At 43.0% G+C, this 19,723-nt stretch overlaps 1 protein-coding gene across 7 annotated transcripts in view; it reads right to left on the bottom strand.

The window, feature by feature from the left end:
* Positions 1 to 1,150: 1,150 nt before the first annotated feature.
* The window catches only part of LOC103650168 (auxilin-related protein 1), a 39,138-nt gene continuing 20,565 nt past the window's right edge, over positions 1,151 to 19,723 (bottom strand). Inside the window, exons 7-10 of one of the 7 annotated variants that reach the window (XR_004857152.1) lie at positions 8,980 to 9,138; positions 8,662 to 8,750; positions 7,962 to 8,022; positions 7,460 to 7,715 (exon numbers count right to left, since the gene is read on the bottom strand). Coding sequence is in view for 1 of the 7 variants with exons in the window: in XM_008675809.4 (XP_008674031.1) it covers positions 8,712 to 8,750; positions 8,962 to 9,138 (216 nt within the window). In the remaining 6 variants the exon portion in view is untranslated. Of the gene's footprint in view, positions 1,589 to 7,459; positions 8,751 to 8,961; positions 9,139 to 19,723 lie in introns of those variants that run through there. The other 6 variants (XR_563961.4, XR_004857153.1, XR_563962.4 and 3 more) reach the window with 6 other exon arrangements.

The following is a 19,723-nucleotide window of genomic DNA, read 5'->3' on the forward strand; positions in this document are numbered from 1 at the left end:
AAGATAGGAGGTAATACGGATCTAGGTACAACAAGGAAACAAGTTGGGAGCAAAACAATCATAGAGATGCACAGATCAATGGTATTCATAGACTAGTTTAAGCAAACAAGTCACGCATCTAAAACACCAAGGACACAATGGATGCGAGCACTTCTGTTTTTTATATTTTTTTCTTTTGTTTTGTGTGGCGCTTTTCTTGCACTTGCATTTTATGTTCTCTTTATTCCACAAAATAGTTGCAACAACAAGAAACAACACAAAAATATTAAAAACCATTCTCGTATGTCTGCTATAGATTTTCTGCTCTAACTTCAAGAGATTGCTACAAGAAACAACAGACTGTTTGACAAGAGTATTAAAAACAATTCTCGTATGTCTGCTACAAGTTGTAGATAAATTTTTAAGCTTTCCTGAAAGTACAAGAACACTAAATTCCGAGTTCGTATGTAGCCTGGGCGTCCATTTTCGTGATACCCAGTCCTGCAGTCGAAACAATATTCGCGAATAAACTGGACTCCAACTCCCCTTGAGCTTGGGACTCTATGATTGATTGAGCCTTGACCATTTAGCACAAAACAAATCTAAACCATCAACCTAATTAGGGTCGTTGTCGAGGCAAATGAAGAATCAATGGTTTTAGTTTATGGATAGGGTTGGTTTTGTGGATGGAATCGATTTATCGACATTGAGTTTCTTGGATGACAATCGATGATAATGACCAAACTGACCGAAAACAAATCTAAACCAACAACAAAACCTTAACCTAGGACACGAACTCAGAACTACAGACCCCAAAACTGAATTGTGCAAAGTTTAAGAAGTTGGTTTTAGGTTGGGATAGACGGGTCATATTTTTTTGGCTTTTTTGTGGGTTATTGGACGAACAAATCGAATCAAAAGATAAGATTATACCTCGCAAACAACCTGACTCTTGATACCGCTTGATAGAAGGTAAGACCCGATCTTCTGTGATGTAGGATAACTATAGTGGGTGGCGATCTCGACGTTGATGATCCAAGGCTCCGAGTGAACGGATCCTCGCAATCACTACACCACTACTCCATTGGTTATCACCCGTGACACATGAGTGACCTCACCATGAAGGCTTATCCCTGCAAGCGCAATTAAGAACACAAGCAAGAATAGGAAGAACACAACAAAAACTGTGTTGATTACGAGGTAGGGTCTCACAAATCGATGACGATGATACTGTTCGATGACAGACATGAAGGTGCCCCTAATGGGCTCCAACACGATACACGGCCCAATAGCCCAACATACGGTATTGCAGCACCAAAAAAAATTGAACACTGACTTGTTTCGACGTTTTCTGTTGACTCTTAATGAATTTTAAGGCAGTTCCAGTTGGGCTGGAAAGCTTATCTCCTTAACTTTCCATCCATGTAAAGCCCAACCTAATCAGAGTTCGAATGCATATTGAGCGTCCATTTTAGTGCAGACTGGTCCTGGACTCCGAGGTGGAGACGAAGTTGAGTCAGACTTGGCTTTCTCTTGTTGTGAACATTCTAGCTCCTCCTCCTTGACATCTTGGCATGTTTCAAGTCCTTGATGATCCTCTGCAAGGTTCCTAATCATCAAAACATCCATAGCAGAAAGCATAAGCTCAAAAATACAATTGACTTGGTAAGAACAAAGCTGAAGATTTAGTTGTCGTGCACGTGCTCGTGTTGTTGGCCCATGTATTATTTGTATAGGAGTGATGTCCTCATCAAGAAGGAAAGAATGATTCGGGTCTCTCAGCTGTAGTGGGAAATTGGCGAAGCATGAGAAGAATTGTGTCACATGACGCAGCAAGATGAGCAACTCGAAAACTCATATCACCGAAGAAATTTTCACTTCCAAGGACATCATCATGAAGCCTTATCATATGATGACACTTCTGCTTTAGCAGCAGATCTCTAGGCTACAATGTATGATGACTTAATATGGCGGTGACACTTCTGCTTTAGCAGCAGATCTCTACACCAAGGCCACTACTATATAGACCACCCAGCTCCCAATGTATGATGACTTAACAGATCCAAAGCAGTTTTTGATGAGTTACAAAGCTATTATATCTTCATATGGCGGTAACTCAGCAGAGGTGCACAGATTAATGGTATTCATAAACTAGTTTAAGCAAACAAGTCACGCATATAAAACACCAAGGTCACAATGGATGCGACCACTTCTGTTTTTTATATTTTTCTTTTATTTTGAGCGAAGTTTTTCTTACACTTGCCTTTTATGTTCTCTTTATTCCACAAAAGAGCCGCAACAACAAGAAACAACACAAAAATATTAAAAACAATTTTTGTGTGTTTGCTACAGATTTTCTGCTCTAACTTCAAGAGACTGCTACAAGAAACAACAGGTTGTTTGAAAATAATATTAAAAACAATTCTCGTCTATCCGCTACAAGTTGTAGATAATTTTTTAAGCTTTCCTAAAAGTACAAGAACAGTCAATTTCGAGTTCGTATGTAACCTAGGCGTCCGTTTTTGTGAGACCCACTCCTGCAGTCGGAACAAGATTCGCGAATAAACTGGACTTCAACTCCCCTTGAGCTTGGGACTCTATGGTTGATTGAGCCTTAACCATATAGCAGACCCAAAACAAATATAAACCAACAACCTAAATAGGGTTGTTGTCGAGGCAAATGAAGAATCAATGGTTTCAGTTTATGGACAGGGTTGGTTTTGTGGATGGGATCGATTTATAAACATTGAGTTTGTTGGACGACAATCGATGATAATGACCAAACTGACCCAAAACAAATCTAAACTAACAACAAAAACCTTAACCTAGGACACGAACTCAGAACTACAGACCCCAAAACTGAATTGTGCAGAGTTTAAGACGTTGGTTTTAGGTCGGGATAGACGGGTCATATTTTTTTGGCTTTTTTGTGGGTTATAGGACGAACAAAACGAATTGAAAGATAAGATTACACCTCACAAGCAACCTAACTCTTGATACCACTTGATAGAAGGCAAGACCCGAACTTCCATGACGTAGGATAACTACATTGGGTGGCGATCTCGACGTTGATGATCCAAGGCTTCGAGCAAAAGGATCCTGGCAATCGCTATAACACTGCTCCATTGGTTATCACCCGTGACACATGAGTGACCTCGCCATGAAGGCTTATCCCTACAAGTGCAATCAAGAACACAAGCAAGAATAGGAAGAACACAACCAAAACTGTGTTGATTACGAGGTAGGGTCTCACAAACCGATGAACGACGATATTGTTCGATGATAGACATGATCTAAGCAAAACTCAAACCCTAATGTGGCAGCAACTACTGATAAAATAGAGGTAAGGGGCGTGCACAACCCCTGCAGGCGCCCCTAATGGGCTCCAACACGATACACGACCCAACATCCCAACATATGGTATTGCAGCACCAAAACAAAATTTGAACACTGACTTATTTCGACGATTTCTGATCACTCTAAATAAATTTTAAGGTGGTTTCAGTTGGGTTGGAAAGCTTATCTCCTTAGCTTTCCATCCATATAAAGCCCAACCTAATCAGAGTTTGGATGCATCTTGGGCGTCCATTTTATTGCAGACTGATCCTGAACTCTGAGGTGGAGACAAAGTTGAGTCAGACTTGGCTTTCTCTTGTTGTGAACATTCTAGCTCCTCCTCCTTGACATCTTGACATTTTCCAAGTCCTTGATGATCCTATCCAAGGTTTCTAATCATCAAAACATCCATGGCACAAGCATAAGCTCTAAAATACAATTGAGTAGGTAAGAACAAACCTAAAGATTTAGTTGTCATGCACGTGCTCGTGTTGTTGGCCTATGTATTATTTGTATAGGAGTGATGTCCTCATCAAGAAGGAAAGAATGATTCGAGTCTCTCAGCTGTAGTGGCAAATTGGTGAAGCATGAGAAGAATTGTGTCACATGACGCAACAAGATGAGCAACTCGAAAACTCATATCACCAAAGAAATTTTCACTTCCAAGGACATCATCATGAAACAGTATCATATGATGACACATCTACTTTAGCAGCAGATCTCTAGGCTACACCATGGCCACTACTGTATAGACCACCCTAGCTCCCAATGTATGATGACTTAACAGATCCAAAGTAGTTTTTGATGAGTTACAAAGCTACTATATCCTCATATGGTGGTAACTCAGTAGTTATGGCGAAGTCCTTTATCATGGTAGTAAACAATGTAGCACAAACAAGGTATTATTCTCTTCGACCAGGACATGTCTCCTCATGGCAAAAACTTAAGGACCTTCTCTGATCCTCACAAGCTTCTAAGGCTTTCAAACGAAACCAAAAATTGCTCAAGCTTTATTCCAGTGTGCTTAAGAACAAGATAAATATCTTCAAGCTTTTGTCTGAAGGTTCCTTCCATCCGGGCTCAGGCACCAAGCATGCCAGATGACATTGCATCGAAGCAATGATTAAGGGCCTTCGCCCAAACCCAGCATCATAGTACTTTGCCAGGAAACCTCCTCATTCTCTGTAGAAGCGGGTACAGAAGATGGACAAGTATATCAGAACATACAATGATTTTCATCAACATAGACAAGAGGCGCAGAAATTGCAGGGTCGCCGGGGCTTCAGAGGGAGGTTTCCTCCTAGAAATGTCCAAACCATCTATAACTCGGGCCAAAAGGAAGACAAATCCAGCCAACTTCAAGTGCACCAGAATCAACCTCAAGACTCATCACAGGCACCAGGGTCGCAACATCAATCTTTGTAAGGCAATTTTCGACCACCAGCTCCAAGAGAAGAGGGAGTCAAAACTTTGGAGGAAGGTTTAACTCGCAACCAAGAAAGTTGTATTGTGTTTTTATGGGGAGAACAAGAGCCATACTACAAAGACCTATCAAATAACCATCCAAAAGCAAAAAGAGTTTGATGTTGTTGCGCAGACAACTCAACCGAAGGTCTTTCACACATCATCATATTGTTCACCATACATTCTACAACACATATAGCATTAGGAGCCAAAGCCACAACCTTCAGGCTCTATTGCTTCAACCAGTCCTTTGCCTAGCCATTATGGAGCTACTCTTCCATTCATCATTGTTGATTTGCCGAATCATATGTGACTCGATTTTGATGGTCGGTCCTCACCATCATTCTCTTCAAACTCAAAATCCTCACTATCTTCACCAGATTCTTCGGTTAGTTCAGCAAAGACATCTTCAATAGCTCTGCAACTCTTACCACAATGGCTAACTCGATACTTGATTTCTCCTCCATCATCGATCAAGAAACGAAGTTGTCAAACAACGAAGCTGGCAAAGCACAAACTAGTGCGAAAGCATAAAACTCGAAGGGAGCTTCGATGGTAGAGAAAATAGGGGCAACTAGTAGGCAACAACAGCAAAATGTCGTGTCTAACTCCTGACGTTTTGTCCCATTTTATACAAAAAGGGGACAGAATCCAACAATCCATGTGTAGTTACCCACTACAAAGTGGCCCTTCAGCACAAAAACAAACTAATACTGCCAGGTGCTACTGTTGGGGGTCCTCTACTTCCGAAGTTCCTCAAAACACTTCAACATCAATGGTTTTCAAGTCTGTTTTAGGTAGGTGTGCAAGTGGTGTGGATAATTATTCGATCTGATCTAAATCCTAATTATACGGGTATGGTGTAGGAGTTATTATATCCATGCGGATATGGATAATCTGATCTACGTGCGGATGCGGAGTAGGGTATGATATCACCAAAATCTAACGAATATGGATTATCTGATATTTGAGAGCAGATTATCCGATGCTTAAAATAGGATAATATTCTATTAGTTTGTCAAGTGCAAGAGAGACAGAGAATCAGTCAACAATGACTAATTACTGGCCAAATAAAACTGAAATTTCTATACGGTGGAACAGGAAATGAAACACTATACACGACAGAAATCAATCGCCACCCCCAACCCAACAGGCAACAAGCCAACATAAATCAATCAGCGATAGGATCACACATCGTATTGTGTGTGACATAATGTAGTTTATTATTTACCTACTTAGTTATTTATTATAGCTATATTCAAGTTATTTTGTCAATTATTAATCTTTAGTTTATGAACTATTGATCGCTATAAAATATAGATGTATACATATATTATGCAACCTTTGAAAACCGCTTCCACCACGCTTCCGCTCTGACTCTGCGCCATTTTCGACATCCTAAAATATCCATATCCGCAACCATATAATATTCGCTCCGATCCAATCCGTTTGCACCCCTAGTTTCAGGTCTATCAAAGCAGTGAAGCTAGCCTTCGCCTGAAAGCCTTCGGTTAAACAGTGTGCACATGACGGTGAAGCTAGGAATCTTCGGCCTCGTGCTTTAAGCATGCAACTGCAACGAAACGAGGGAGAAAACCTGAAGACTTGGTCAGCACGTCTGTGAAGGAAAAGACCATGGTGCCCCTAAAGGATCATGTAGTCTCCATGTATAGAATTGGAGTAGGATTTGAGGACATGTTTGTAATTTTATACGAAATTGTACTCTGACTTACAATTATAAATAGAGAAACAATGACATCCAAACAGACACCTTTTCCTGAGGAGGATATCTGAACTGCTTAACCTCAGAAGTTGTGTATATTTTACCTTCGTATCACCATTCGAATGTATTCCTATAATTATTTATAATCAAGAAGAAATAACAAAGGATACATATCAGTCATGGTTTCCCTTCAGCATTTCTATTTCATTATACAAAGGTCCTTCAATTATGATAGTCTTCTCCCTTTGATCTATCCATTATATAGATCGAAGAAATGAATATCTCTCGTTTCTAATTGTGTTGCCCCATTTTGATTTCTTTGAAGCTATCTGTGGCAGCTTACTCATCCACATACCGATATTCAAACTCCACTCTACGAACAGTACAGTCTACAATGCATAACAGTACTTTTAGGTAAACTGCTGTAGACGGCCTTAGGAATCAAAACATGTGACCAACGCAACCGCCAAGAACGTGCCCTTCTCTGTCGCGATGCTCTTCTTCGGCAGGCCCAGTGCCATGAGGCGCTCACCTACGTGACACCCATGGTCGAGCACTCGAGTGTCGCCGTCACACTGGTAAGGTTTCGCTAGCATTTCGACGCGGAGAGAGAAGACGACGATGCAGTGGTTGACGCTTTCAAGTCCAAGAAGGTCAGCATGTTGAAGGATGGATCGGTGCACTTCGAGGAGCGGCAAGGGTACACCAAGGAGGTGTTTGAGACCATCAACATGTTATCTAAGGTCAACGTGCTCGTGGTGGGGCGAATGACGCCAACGACGCCACTGGTGGAGAATCCCGACGAGCTAGGCCTTGTGGGTAGCTAGCTACCCGACGTCGCTGGCGAGGCTATCGGCTCAATGGCTGAGAGATGGAGGGCAAAAGGGACATTTTCCAAAGCATTCCACGCTGGCAAGGACACATAGTGGGCATGCGTGGCCAGCCATGTAGGTAAAATGACAAAAATGTAGAATGTTTCAAAAAATAATGGTAACTGTTATGGACATTATAAAAGTATCTTTTAGAGAGTTATCATCAAATAGTTCTTTTAGAGAGTTATCATCAAATAGTTAAATTTTCCCTAGCCTAGAGCTAGCAAGAAACGTCCTTGAGCTGGCGGCTGCTTCTCCAGATTGGACGAGCGACTAGCCTGCATATCTGGCCTTGAGCTAACCGGAATCGCCCCTCGAGCTGGTGCCTGCTTCTACATACCCTGTCACGACTCACGATAAACTTTTTCATGGTATTCCTTCCTTTCAAATTAAAATTCATTTTATGTTTTTAATGGATTCATACAATACTTGATGTATATGTTTTATATATGTCTAGATTTATATCATCTATTTGATTATAGACATAAATACTAAGAGCTAAAACAAATACTAATTTGAGACGGAGGGAGTATTATTTTTATTCACTAATTCTAGCTTCACACACTATAGCAAAAACAATTTGGTACCTTACCAAACAGGGCCCCTGCTACTCTCCCTTTCTTCATTACTACAGGGACCAGTATGTCCCTGTCCAAGAGCAAAAAATTATATGGAGTCAACATCGTTTGTAAGTATAACAAAGCCATTGGAAACATAAAGTTTGGCATAAAAACACTTTACTAAACTCGCATGTACAACGATGTTATCCAAAATCTCCCAAATATCGGATTATCCAAAATTGACGGTGAAGATTGCATTGAGTGATGCTTTGCCAAATGCTACAGAATTGATATCCATTTAACCATTTCTAGATAAAATTCATTTAGCCAATGGAGTCAAGACATCCATGCGATAATGCTAGTAAAAAATGCAACTTTTAGGACTTGTTTGGGAGCCATGGAATGCAGGGTTTTAGCCCATCCAATCAATTTCATTCCCATTGCTCCCAAACTTTGTTTTTCTGTGAGTACTACCTCCGTTATCGAATATTTGCCGTCCGCTAGTTCATTTTTTAACTAAAACACGGCAAATGAAAAAGAAAGGAGTGAGCACAAGTTTACTTACACTGCACACGGAAAGATATATATATACAACGTTACATGACACAAAATAAGGGTGCATATGCCAATGAATAGAGCGAGCAAGAAATCGGAAACAAGGAAATAAGAAAAACACTATATAACTAAATATAGAAATGAATAAAAATATCTACCGTAGCTTGCCTACCTGTCCTTCCCAATACTTGTTTTGCGATCAACATTTTCCTAAACAAGTTGTTAGAAGAGTTCTTCTGAGTTGAATTTTTTCCAGGCTTCCTGTTTGCATCAGAGACATGTAAGCAAAGGTCTCACAGAATAAAACCATTGCTTATAAGTCGTGAGATATTTTATGACACTATGAATGTCAATCATGAAAAGGTTTTCGTAGTGTAAAAACTAACAATGAATTAGAAGCGCAGCAGCAGCAATGAGCTTTTGTAGCTGAAATGTAGGAAAAACTGGCTAGAATGACATTGAGTAGCCATACCTTCAGAAGGTCAAATACCTTTTCTGCAATGTATTTCTGTTGAAGATTTGCACCCTTCTGCTGCACCTTATCAGGATGGATACACAATGTTGCTTTCCTGTATTCTTTCTTGACAGATGCTGCTGTAATCAGATCAGTCAATGATACAGGTCGCCAGCCACATTCAGGCCAAAGAATCTACACAGTTAAACGAGAAGCATGAGTATAGCAATTGGAGAAGAACAAAAGGATAGAAAATCTAATTTTCTAGCACTCAATAACCATACTTAAGCATCTTCCGCAAAAATATAGAAGAAAAAAAACAGAGACTTTGTAGCACAATGTATAATACAAAAAGGTCGCAAACAAAATAACATCCTGCCCGTGAGACAATGCTTTGAAATTATCCTCAAAGTGAACATCATATCATGTTATGGTGACGGTGGCTAGAGTTAAGGGAGTGCGGGGGGCGACCGGAGACCCATGGCCGAGCAAGAGGGAAGAGTTTTTCTTCTTAATTCTTACTTGATTAGATTGATGCATCTCCTCTCCTCATATAGCAAGGCTTACCCTAAGCAAATATCCTATCCAAATCAATCTAAAGTATCTCTTTCCTTATCCTAACTAACCAAATCAATCTAACTTATTATCATTTCATTCATTAGAATTACTCAACCAACTACTTTCTACACTGTAGTCACAATGATCAATTTATGCTACATTATACTAATTTTAATCATGCACAGTATTATCATTCACTCCCATGTAAGAATTTCATTAAATAATAGCATATTTTTTTCATGGGAAAACAAAAGAAGCATCTAGAAATCAAATGGTGTTCTCTACTCAACTAGGAGGCAGTGAAGCCATCGTAGTCTTCCATGCTTCAGAAAAATATATAATAAATGCTTGGGTCAAATAGACATGATACAGGCGCACAGTACAGCATGGTCACACTTGCATTTTATTTCTGTAATTTAAAATTTCAGAGCACCCCTACGCTGGGAGAATTCTCAACAAGCATATAAAAGATGATTTAAAATCCGCCACATATTATGAACACAGTATTTCAGCAGAGTTCAATCATGGATGATGCTATCTCAAATGGCATCCAGTTTTAAAAAGGGTTAAGTCCTCGGTAGTGATTCTAGGAGTAAGCTGCACACTTATTACCCCCTGCCAAGCAAGACACAAAATAAATTTGAGCTATTAGAGATGTCTATTAGTATGGTAACATAATCTATAGCCAGTCTCTCTTCCAGATTTCACCTTCTTAATGCATATGCAAAGTAAAAGGTTTCACTCCATTATATCTTAAAATGTTGGGAGAATGAGCTAGGGACTTTCAAAGCCAATTTGAAAAGTTTCGCAAAGCCATTTGACACAGGATCATACTTACCAGGGCCACTTGCCTGATTTGCAGTAATCATTTGAACAGATTTTTTAGGGGTTAACCCTATTATAAGTCTACTACTAAAACCCTATATTAACTATCTCTTAGTATACATTACCTAAAAATTCCAAGTGCCCAAAGATTAAACTGACAATAATAATGTTTTCCATGAGTGCCTTCTTTGCAAAATAAAATATGTACTTGAACTTAACAACAGACATGGCTAGGAGTCTTTCTCAAACAGACAGGAGAGCTGCATATTGTTAGATGTATAGGATGTATATGTATTTTCCCTCTACTTGAAGGGCTTCTTTGCATATGTACATTGTATATTTGCCCCTTGAGTATGGCAATGCACTTGGTGGGCCACTCTCTAACATGGTATCAAAGAGCTAGGGTTTCATTTTGAAGAGTATGAAACTGTGTATAATAGTCTGTAGTCGATTGAGAGATGCATTGGTTACAATATATAGGGGTACGGAGATCTTGGACAAAAAGAAACCCATAATCAGGATCTCCACAAGGAAACTACAATCAAGATCCTATCCTAAGTGAAAGGGAAATGTTCCGCAAAGCCATTTCTATAAATGTTTTGGTGCTTAATGAGCATCACAACCATATGGACTAATTAGTTTGCTAAGTACAATATATAACTACAGGTTCACAAGATCAAACAAATCAGTCTCCAAAACAGAATAAGCTCAAACTCAGCCAGAAAGGGGTATATATATTGAAAAAGATGAACTATTGGTAGTTATGCATCTTGGATAAGTTCTAAAGACCCCTAGAAACATATTTGAACCAACTAGAGAAGCCGGTAAGCTCATATTTAAGTTTTGCTACTTTTAAAAGTTAGTTTGAGCCAGAATCAAAGTATGAGTTAGAACTGTTAAGGCCCATAAGGCCCATATATTATTGTCTGCCTATATATATGCTACAGTACCCGAGGGGGCTATTATCTCGCCTAATCCAGGTTAGTCACATGGTAACAGAGCAGGTTAGGGTTTACGTCTAAATCCAGCCCTGATCCAATTTTTTGGCGTCGTCGCATCGTTGCTGCGCTGCCATCGCGGCCAGCCCGTCTTCCCCTTCCCCCATCCCGCCAGGGCGGATCTTGCCTGGCCGCCGGTCTTCTCCTTCCTCCATCCCGCTGCCAGGGGCGGATCCCGCCTGCACCTTCCGCCGCCAGGGCGGATCTTCCCCTTCCCCCATCCCACTGCCAGGGCGTCGTCCTCCGCCAGGGCGGGATCTCGCCGTCCGCCGCCAGGGGCTACATCTGCGCCTGCGCCTTCCGCCGCCATCCCGCCGCCAGGGCGGATCACCTGCGCCGTCTGCCGCCAGGGGCTCGACCTGCCCCTGCGCCTGCGCCGTCCGCCGCCAGGGGCTCGACCTGCGCATGCACTGTCCGCCGCCAGGGGCGGATCTCGGCCGCCGCCTTCTTCCGGCCGCTGCTTCTGTCTACATGCGCCGGATCTGCTGCTCCCGCCAAATCGCCCGCTTCTGCCTACCTGCGCCGGATCTGCTGCTCCCGCCAAATCTGCGCCATCGCCGGTAGCCGCTGCTCAACTCGGTTTCCGCGCCAAGGACCTCCGTCAACTCGTCCAAATCGGGCTGCTCTGGTTTGTTTGGGTTTAGGCCTCCTATTCTACCTGATTTTTTGATTGCATTCCATATGGCGACAAATGCTATTGTGGTCAATATCACTCTTGATGGTCAAAATTATCCGGAGTGGGCTTTCTGTGTTGAGACTGCACTCCGAGGACATGGATTAGTCTTCCATTTGACTGATGCAGCACCCATTCTTGCTGATGATCGTCGCAATGTTGTTGATATCAAAACATGGCAGCTTAATGATGGTAAAGTGATGGCTGCTATGGTGAACAGCGTCAAACCGTCTATGGTTATGAGTCTGTCTAAATTCAAAACTGCTAAAGCCATCTGGTCTCATTTGAAGGAGCGTTTTGTTCAGGACAGTGGTGCTCTATTACACACTCTCATGCAGCAGACACATGTTATTGAGCAAAATGATATGAGTATTGATTAGTACTACTCAGCCTTTGATCGCCTGATGAGTGCTTTGACATCAATGGTGCCTGCTTGTACCGCTGATCCGTGTCCGGCTCATAAGTTTATTGAGAAGTTCTTCACTTACAGATTTGTTATGGGCGTTCAGGCCGAGTTTGATTCTCTTTGTGCTCGTTTACTTCAGGGTTCTAACACTCTCACAATGGCTAAGGCATTGTCTGATTTACTTGATGAAGGGACTCGTCTTAATTCTCTGTCCTCTACTGGTGGTAATCCTCACAGTGTGTTGGTTGCTGCCCAGAAACCTAAGAATATTTTAAGCCTTGTGATCATTGTGGCAAGACCAATCATCGATCTGAGCTTTGCTTTGTCAAGTTCCCTGATAAGTGGACTGATTTCCGTGCACGACGTGCTGCTCGTGGTCGTGGTCCAGGACCATCTAATAGAGGCTCAGTTGCTGTTGCTGCCACTTCGTCCGCCTGTACTTCAGAGTCGGCCTGGGTAATTGATTCAGGAGCTTCCTTTCATGTCACATCTGATCAGTCAAAGTTGGCTTCTACTACACCTGTCACAGATGGTGCTTCCGTGCAGATAGCTGATGGTACTGTATGCCACATTACTCATAAGGGTTCTCTTTCAGATCCACACTTTACAGTACCTAATATTTTCTTTGTTCCTGAGCTATCTATGGACCTTCTTTCAGTAGGCCAAATTACGGATCATAATTGCTTTGTCGGATTTGATGACTCATCTTGTTTTGTACAGGACCTTCGCATAGGGGAAGTGATTGGGACTGGCCGTCGCCGTAGAGCTGCTCCTCGCCTCTACATCTTGGACTCTTTGCGGCTTCCTTCCTTGGCTACATCTCCAGCGCATGTGCTTTCAGCTACCCTTGCTTCTGTTGCGTCTTTTGCCCAGTGGCATCATCGTCTAGGTCATTTGTGTGGATCTAGATTGTCTACTCTAATAAAGTCAGGTTGCTTATGTCATACTTCGGTTGAGTCTGATTTTCATTGTAAGGGTTGTCATCTTGGAAAACAAATACAACTTCCATATTTTACTAGTGATTCTAATTCTGTTGAACCCTTTGATTTGGTTCACTCTGATATTTGGGGTCCTGCACCTTTTGTGTCAAAAAGTGGATATAAATACTATGTCATTTTTATTAATGATCATTCTCGCTACACTTGGATTTATTTCATGAAACGTCGCTCTGAGCTGATTTCTATTTATAAAACCTTTGCTCGTATGATTCACACTCAATTTTCCACTCACATTAAAACCTCGTTCTGATTCTGGTGGTGAATATTTATCTGATAATTTCCGCCAGTTTTTGACTTCAGAGGGTACTCTTGCTCAGCTTTCTTGCCCTGGTGCTCATGCACAGAACGGTGTGGCTGAACGCAAACATCGTCACATTATAGAAACTGCTCGCACTTTGTTGATATCTTCTTTTGTCCCTTCACATTTTGGGGTGAAGCAGTTTCTACTGTGGTTTACCTTATCAATAGACAACCGTCATCCAAACTCTCTGGCAAAACACCTGGTGAAGTTCTTTTCGGAACTCCTCCACGATATGACCACCTTCGAGTTTTTGGATATACGTGTTATGTACTATTATCACCTCGTGAACATACTAAATTGACTGCTCAATCTGTTGAGTGTGTTTTTCTTGGATACAGCCCTAAACATAAATGCTATCGATGTTATGATTCATCTTCTCGTCGCATGCGTATTTCTCGAGATGTGAGCTCCAATGAAAATCGTCCCTTCTTTTACAACTCTTCCACTCATTCTTCTTTTTATTCCACAGAGTCTACCTCCTTCATGAGCCTTCCTCCCATTTCTGAAACTTCATCAGTATCACCACCTACTATTTCTACCCCAGATGTCCTTATTCCCATCACACCACCTTCCACTTCCACACCATCTCAGTCTTACTCTTCCAAACCACCTGTCACTCAGACTTACATTCGTCGTCCTCGCTCTACTCCCACGGCCAGTCCTGATGATGATCCTGTTGATGATACTTGTACTAACAAGGATGACTCTCATGTTGTTTTTAATCAGAGGTATCATCTTCGTGACCGTGGCACTATTGCAGCTCCAGAACGTTATGGGTTTTCCCGTGCTGGTGCAGTCATTGCTGAACCATCATCTTATAAAGAGGCTTCTGGTATACCTGAGTGGCAGCTTGCTATGACTGATGAATTAAATGTCCTTCATCGCACATGTACATGGGATGTTGTTCTATTACCTGCTGGTGCTGTACCTATCACGTGCAAATGGGTCTTCAAGGTTAAAACCAAATCTGATGGGTCTATTGAGCGATATAAAGCTCGTCTTGTGGCCAGAGGTTTTCAACAGACTCAGGGTATTGACTATGATGGGACTTTTGCACCTGTGGCCCATCTGACTACTGTCCGAGCTTTACTTGTTGCAGCCTCATCTTCTTGGACTATCTCTCAGATGGATGTCAAAAATGCTTTTCTTCATGGTGATTTACATGAGGAAGTCTATATGCATCCACCTCCTGGGATAGAGGTTCCATCAGGGCATGTATGTCGTCTCCGTCGAGCCTTGTATGGTCTCAAACAAGCTCCTCGTGCTTGGTTTGAGAGATTTGTTTCTGTCATCAAGGCTTGTGGTTTCTATTCTAGTGATCATGATCCTGCATTGTTCATTCATGTTTCTTCACGAGGACGCACGATGCTATTACTATATGTTGATGACATGTTGATTACAGGCGATGATCCAGACCATATTGCTCATGTGAAGGCGTCTCTGAGTAAGGAATTTCAAATGTCTGACTTGGGGGCACTCAGTTATTTCTTGGGCATTGAGGTTTTGCAGACTCAAAATGGTATTTATCTTTCTCAGGCCAAGTACATACAAGACCTTCTTGATCGTTCTGGTCTTAGTGATACTCGCACCGTTGCCACGCCTATGGATCTTCACTTATCTCTTCGTCCGACTGATGGGACACCTTTGGAGGATCCATCTCGATATAGACATCTTGTTGGCAGCTTAGTTTATCTTACTGTCACCAGGCCAGATATTGCTCATGCGGTTCAGATCTTGAGTCAGTTTGTCTCTGCTCCTACATCAGTTCATTATGGGCACTTCGTGTGCTTAGATATTTACGGGGGACAAAAACACAATGTTTATTTTATGACTCAAATTCCCCACTTCAGCTTCATGCTTACTCTGATGCTACCTGGGCCAGTGATCCTACAGATCGTCGCTCCATCACTGGTTACTGTATTCTTCTTGGATCATCCCCTGTTGCTTGGAAATCCAAGAAGCAAGTTGTTGTATCTAGATCTAGTACTGAAGGAGAACTTCGAGCCCTGGCTACTACTACTGCTGAGATTATCTGGATTCGTTGGCTCTTGGCTGATCTAGGCGTTTCTTGTGACTTGCCTACACTTCTTCGCTGTGACAACACTGGAGCTATACAAATTTGTCATGATCCAGTGAAGCGTGAACTCACAAAACACATTGGTGTTGATGTCTCATTCACTAGATCTCATTGTCATCAGAAGACCATTGATATTCAATATGTGCCCTCAGAATTACAGCTTGCAGATTTCTTCACAAAACCACAAACTAGGGCACAACATCAGTTTCATCTAATCAAACTCAATGCTTCAAATCCTCCACTTCCGCCTTGAGTTTGACAGGGGGTGTTAAGGCCCATATATTATTGTGTGCATATATATATGCTACAGTACCCGAGGGGCTATTATCTCGCCTAATCCAGGTTAGTCACAAGAACAATTAAAATGGTCAAGTTTCATGACTTAGACCAATTGGACAGTCTCTAGGTATGTTTTTCTAAGTCATAGGAACATCCTCAAATACAATCAAATCAAATTGAAGAGCCCAAAAAGAAGCTAAGTCGGTCTGCTGCGAAGCATTGGACCGGTCCAATGGTGCATCGGACCAGACTACGCAAAGAGGTCTGCAAATGGGCATTTGGCAGCTGGCGCACTGGCCCGATCTGGTGGCTATTTAGACCAGTTTACCAGAGAGGATATTTTAGAGGCCGAAGTCAAGTCTCAACGGGCATCCAACAGCTAGATGACGTGGCGGCTGGTGTTGCAGGGTCCGGTGGCAGACCGGACCAGTCCGATGATTCTGACAAGACTGCTCCCTGTCAGAACGATTACCTGCAACGGCAGTCTGACAAGGTCCGGTGGGGCATCGGACTGTCAATGTGAAAGGTCCAGTGTGCCTGCAGACTGCAAATTTTTTCATTCAATGCCAACGGTTATATTGGTTGTTTGGCGCTATAAATACACCCTCAACCAACAAATTGAATACACAAGAGCTAGAACAAACATCCATACATTCAAAGCAACAACTCCAAGTGATCCAAAGCCTCCCAGGTGTCATATTTAAGAGATTTGAGCTAGAAAAGAGATAGTGCCTTGTGTGAGAGATTGTGAGAGATTGTATTCAAGAGATTTGAGCTAGAAAAGGGTTTGAAGTTTTAACTCCCATGCATTGTAAGGCTAGCAAGAGACTCTGTGTTGTGTAGAGATCCTTACGAGGACTAAGGTCTTTCGATTGAGAAGAGAGGTCTCGAGCTTGACCTTTGGAATCGCTCGAAAGGGTTGAAAGAGACCGTCCTTAGGGACACCTCAATTGAGACGTAGGTTTCATTTGAAAACCGAACTCTGGTAAACAAATCGCATGTGTCTTTTGTGTTGTGTTGCTTGCGATTTGTTTCTCCTTTCCCTCTCCTATGTTCTCTTGCTTGTGCTTGATTCTAAATCATTTGTGTTGCTACAATGTAATTCCGCAATCATAAGAGCAATACTAAGCAAGAACACCTCTCCTTACTCCGATTAATTTGTCTCTCGTTCTAACGCCTAACTAGGGTTCAAGTTTTTGAATTAAATGATAAATTTCAGGTTTCGCCTATTCAACCCCCCCCCACTAGGCGTCTTTCACTAAGGAAACCCCTAATTAATATCCAATCAGGACCATATCTAGCCATATATATCTACACTACCATAAGGGGGTTGGCTAGCTATAGGTCATCCTAGATCCACCACATATGGGAATATATCAATAGTCTAACACACCCTTGCAGTCGGATTGTCAGAACACCAAACATTCAGATTGGAACGGAATCCTGTAAAAACAGAGGATGGCAGCCCCTTGGTGAAGATATCGACGAACTGAGATGTCGTTGGGACATGAAGGACACAAACATCACCAAGAGCAACACGTTCTCGAACGAAATGAAGATCGATCTCTACATGTTTGGTGCGTTAATGCTGAACAAGATTAGCTGACATGTAGACAGCGCTGATGTTGTCACAATATACCAAGGTGGCTTTCCTCAGAGTGTGGAACTCAGACAGGAGTGTTAGACCGTTCTGGTATCGTTCCTACCTGCCTCCTACGTGAGGCTCATCTGACCAGGCTAGTATAGCAACATAGTCTATTATGGTGACTACAAGTTCATTCCTTAGGTAGCCAGATCTGTTGTACTAGCATAGGAAAGGGGTCTTCTATCTTTGGTAGGCTTGATCTAATTGGCACCAGGCTGCCGCACCTTCCCTGGTGCGTCACCTATGTGGCCTATATATTATAAGCCTCCCCTCCTCTATCGAATATAAAATTCAACCCCAATTACTTCTCTAATGTGGTATCAAAGCTTCTCCGTTCCTCGTCCCAGTCTTTCGCCCATCTGTCTCCTGCCTCTCGAGCAGTAGCTGTTTTTTCCCTCCTCCCTCCCCTCACCTACCATGGCGACGTCCGATGACGAAGCTACTTTCCTACAACAAATCGCCGCCATGATCAAGACTGCTCAGGATGCTGAGCATCAGGCTGCTGCAGCCTGCACCCGTGTCAAGGCTACTGAGGCCGTTCTTGAGAAGGAACGGGCCACTGCCGCTGCTCTAGAGGAGCAGGCAGTCAACGCCGCCAAGCAGATGACGTCGCCCCAGTACACTGGCGCCTCTTCTCCGCCGGTTCTCGAGCCCTCTAGTGACTATGAGGCGGCCATCGTCGCTAATCTGCATGTCCAAGCTGCTGTCGTTAGGGGTGGTAATGGGCTATAAACTTTACACTGCAAATTTTAAGGGTCGAATCGGATTAGGATCGGGCCTTATTCTTATTCATTTTTGAACTAATATTATTTGAGGGCCTTAACTTTTTGTGAAGAAGCATTTGGATCGTAATCCATTACCACCCCTAGCTGTCGTTCAGAACATCCGTTCATTGGTCCCAGTGACCCTCGAGCCGTCCTCACCAACTTTGCAAGCCGACACGGTCATCTTCTTCGTACCCTCAAATGGTATGCCTTGACAGATCATGTTCTTGTTGATTCCTACTTCCCCAACGACACAGCATGGGATCGCATGGACAACATTGTTTTGTCTTGGATCCTTGGCACCGTCTCCATCAAGTTGCAGGAGCACCATGGCACAACTTGCCAGGCTTGGCATGCTCTAGAGAACCATTTCATTGGTAATCGTGAGACGCGTGCTCTCCATCCCGACACCACCTTCCGCAACTTCGTCCAAGGCGATCTCATTGTTGGTGAGTATTGTCGGAAGATGAAAGGCTTCATTGATGCTCTCTCAGACCTCGACGCCCCGGTCACCGACCGCATCCTGGTACTCAATGTCCTTCGAGGCCTGAGTCCCAAGTATGCTAATCTCCAGACCATCATCACTCGTTTTGTTCCCTTCCCGACATTTCACAAAGTTCGGGATGATTTGGTCTTGGAAGAGATTGTCGTAGGGACTGCTCCACCTGACTCTGCGGCCAGCGCCCTGTACACCTCCACTAAAGCTCTGTTGGCTTCCTCATCTGCTCGTCCTCCTGTCCAGGGAACTCGGCCACCTGCCCAGGGAGGTGCGTCGGGTTCAAGTGCTGGTTGTCCCAACAAGAATCGTTGTCACGACAATGGTCATGGTGGTGGCTCTCCTTGGCCCTCCGTCTATAATCTGTGGACAGGTACAATCCATATGTGGACTGGATCTATGTCTACAGGTTCCTCTCCATGCCCTGGACAGCAGTACCATACTCCTGCTCCATCGCAATCCTATCTGGCTGCACCAGGTCTACCTGCCCTGCAGGCTGGTCTGCTCCGTCCCCCTCCTGTGCCCTTGTCGGCCCTTCCAGCACCTCCGACAACCTCTTCAACTCCTCAGTCCTAGTCCCCTTGGGCTGGATCTTGGGATCAGCGTGCCCTCGCCAACACCTTCAGCACAATGATGCTTCAGCCGCCTGCCACCATTACTGATTGGATTCTTGACTCGGGCGCCACTAATCATACCACACCCCATGTTGGTAACATCTCTCTCTTTCGACCTCCTAATCTCACTACTCTTTCTATCATTG

Source organism: Zea mays, chromosome 3 (assembly GCF_902167145.1).
Source record: "Zea mays cultivar B73 chromosome 3, Zm-B73-REFERENCE-NAM-5.0, whole genome shotgun sequence".
Taxonomy (NCBI): Eukaryota; Viridiplantae; Streptophyta; class Magnoliopsida; order Poales; family Poaceae; genus Zea; species Zea mays.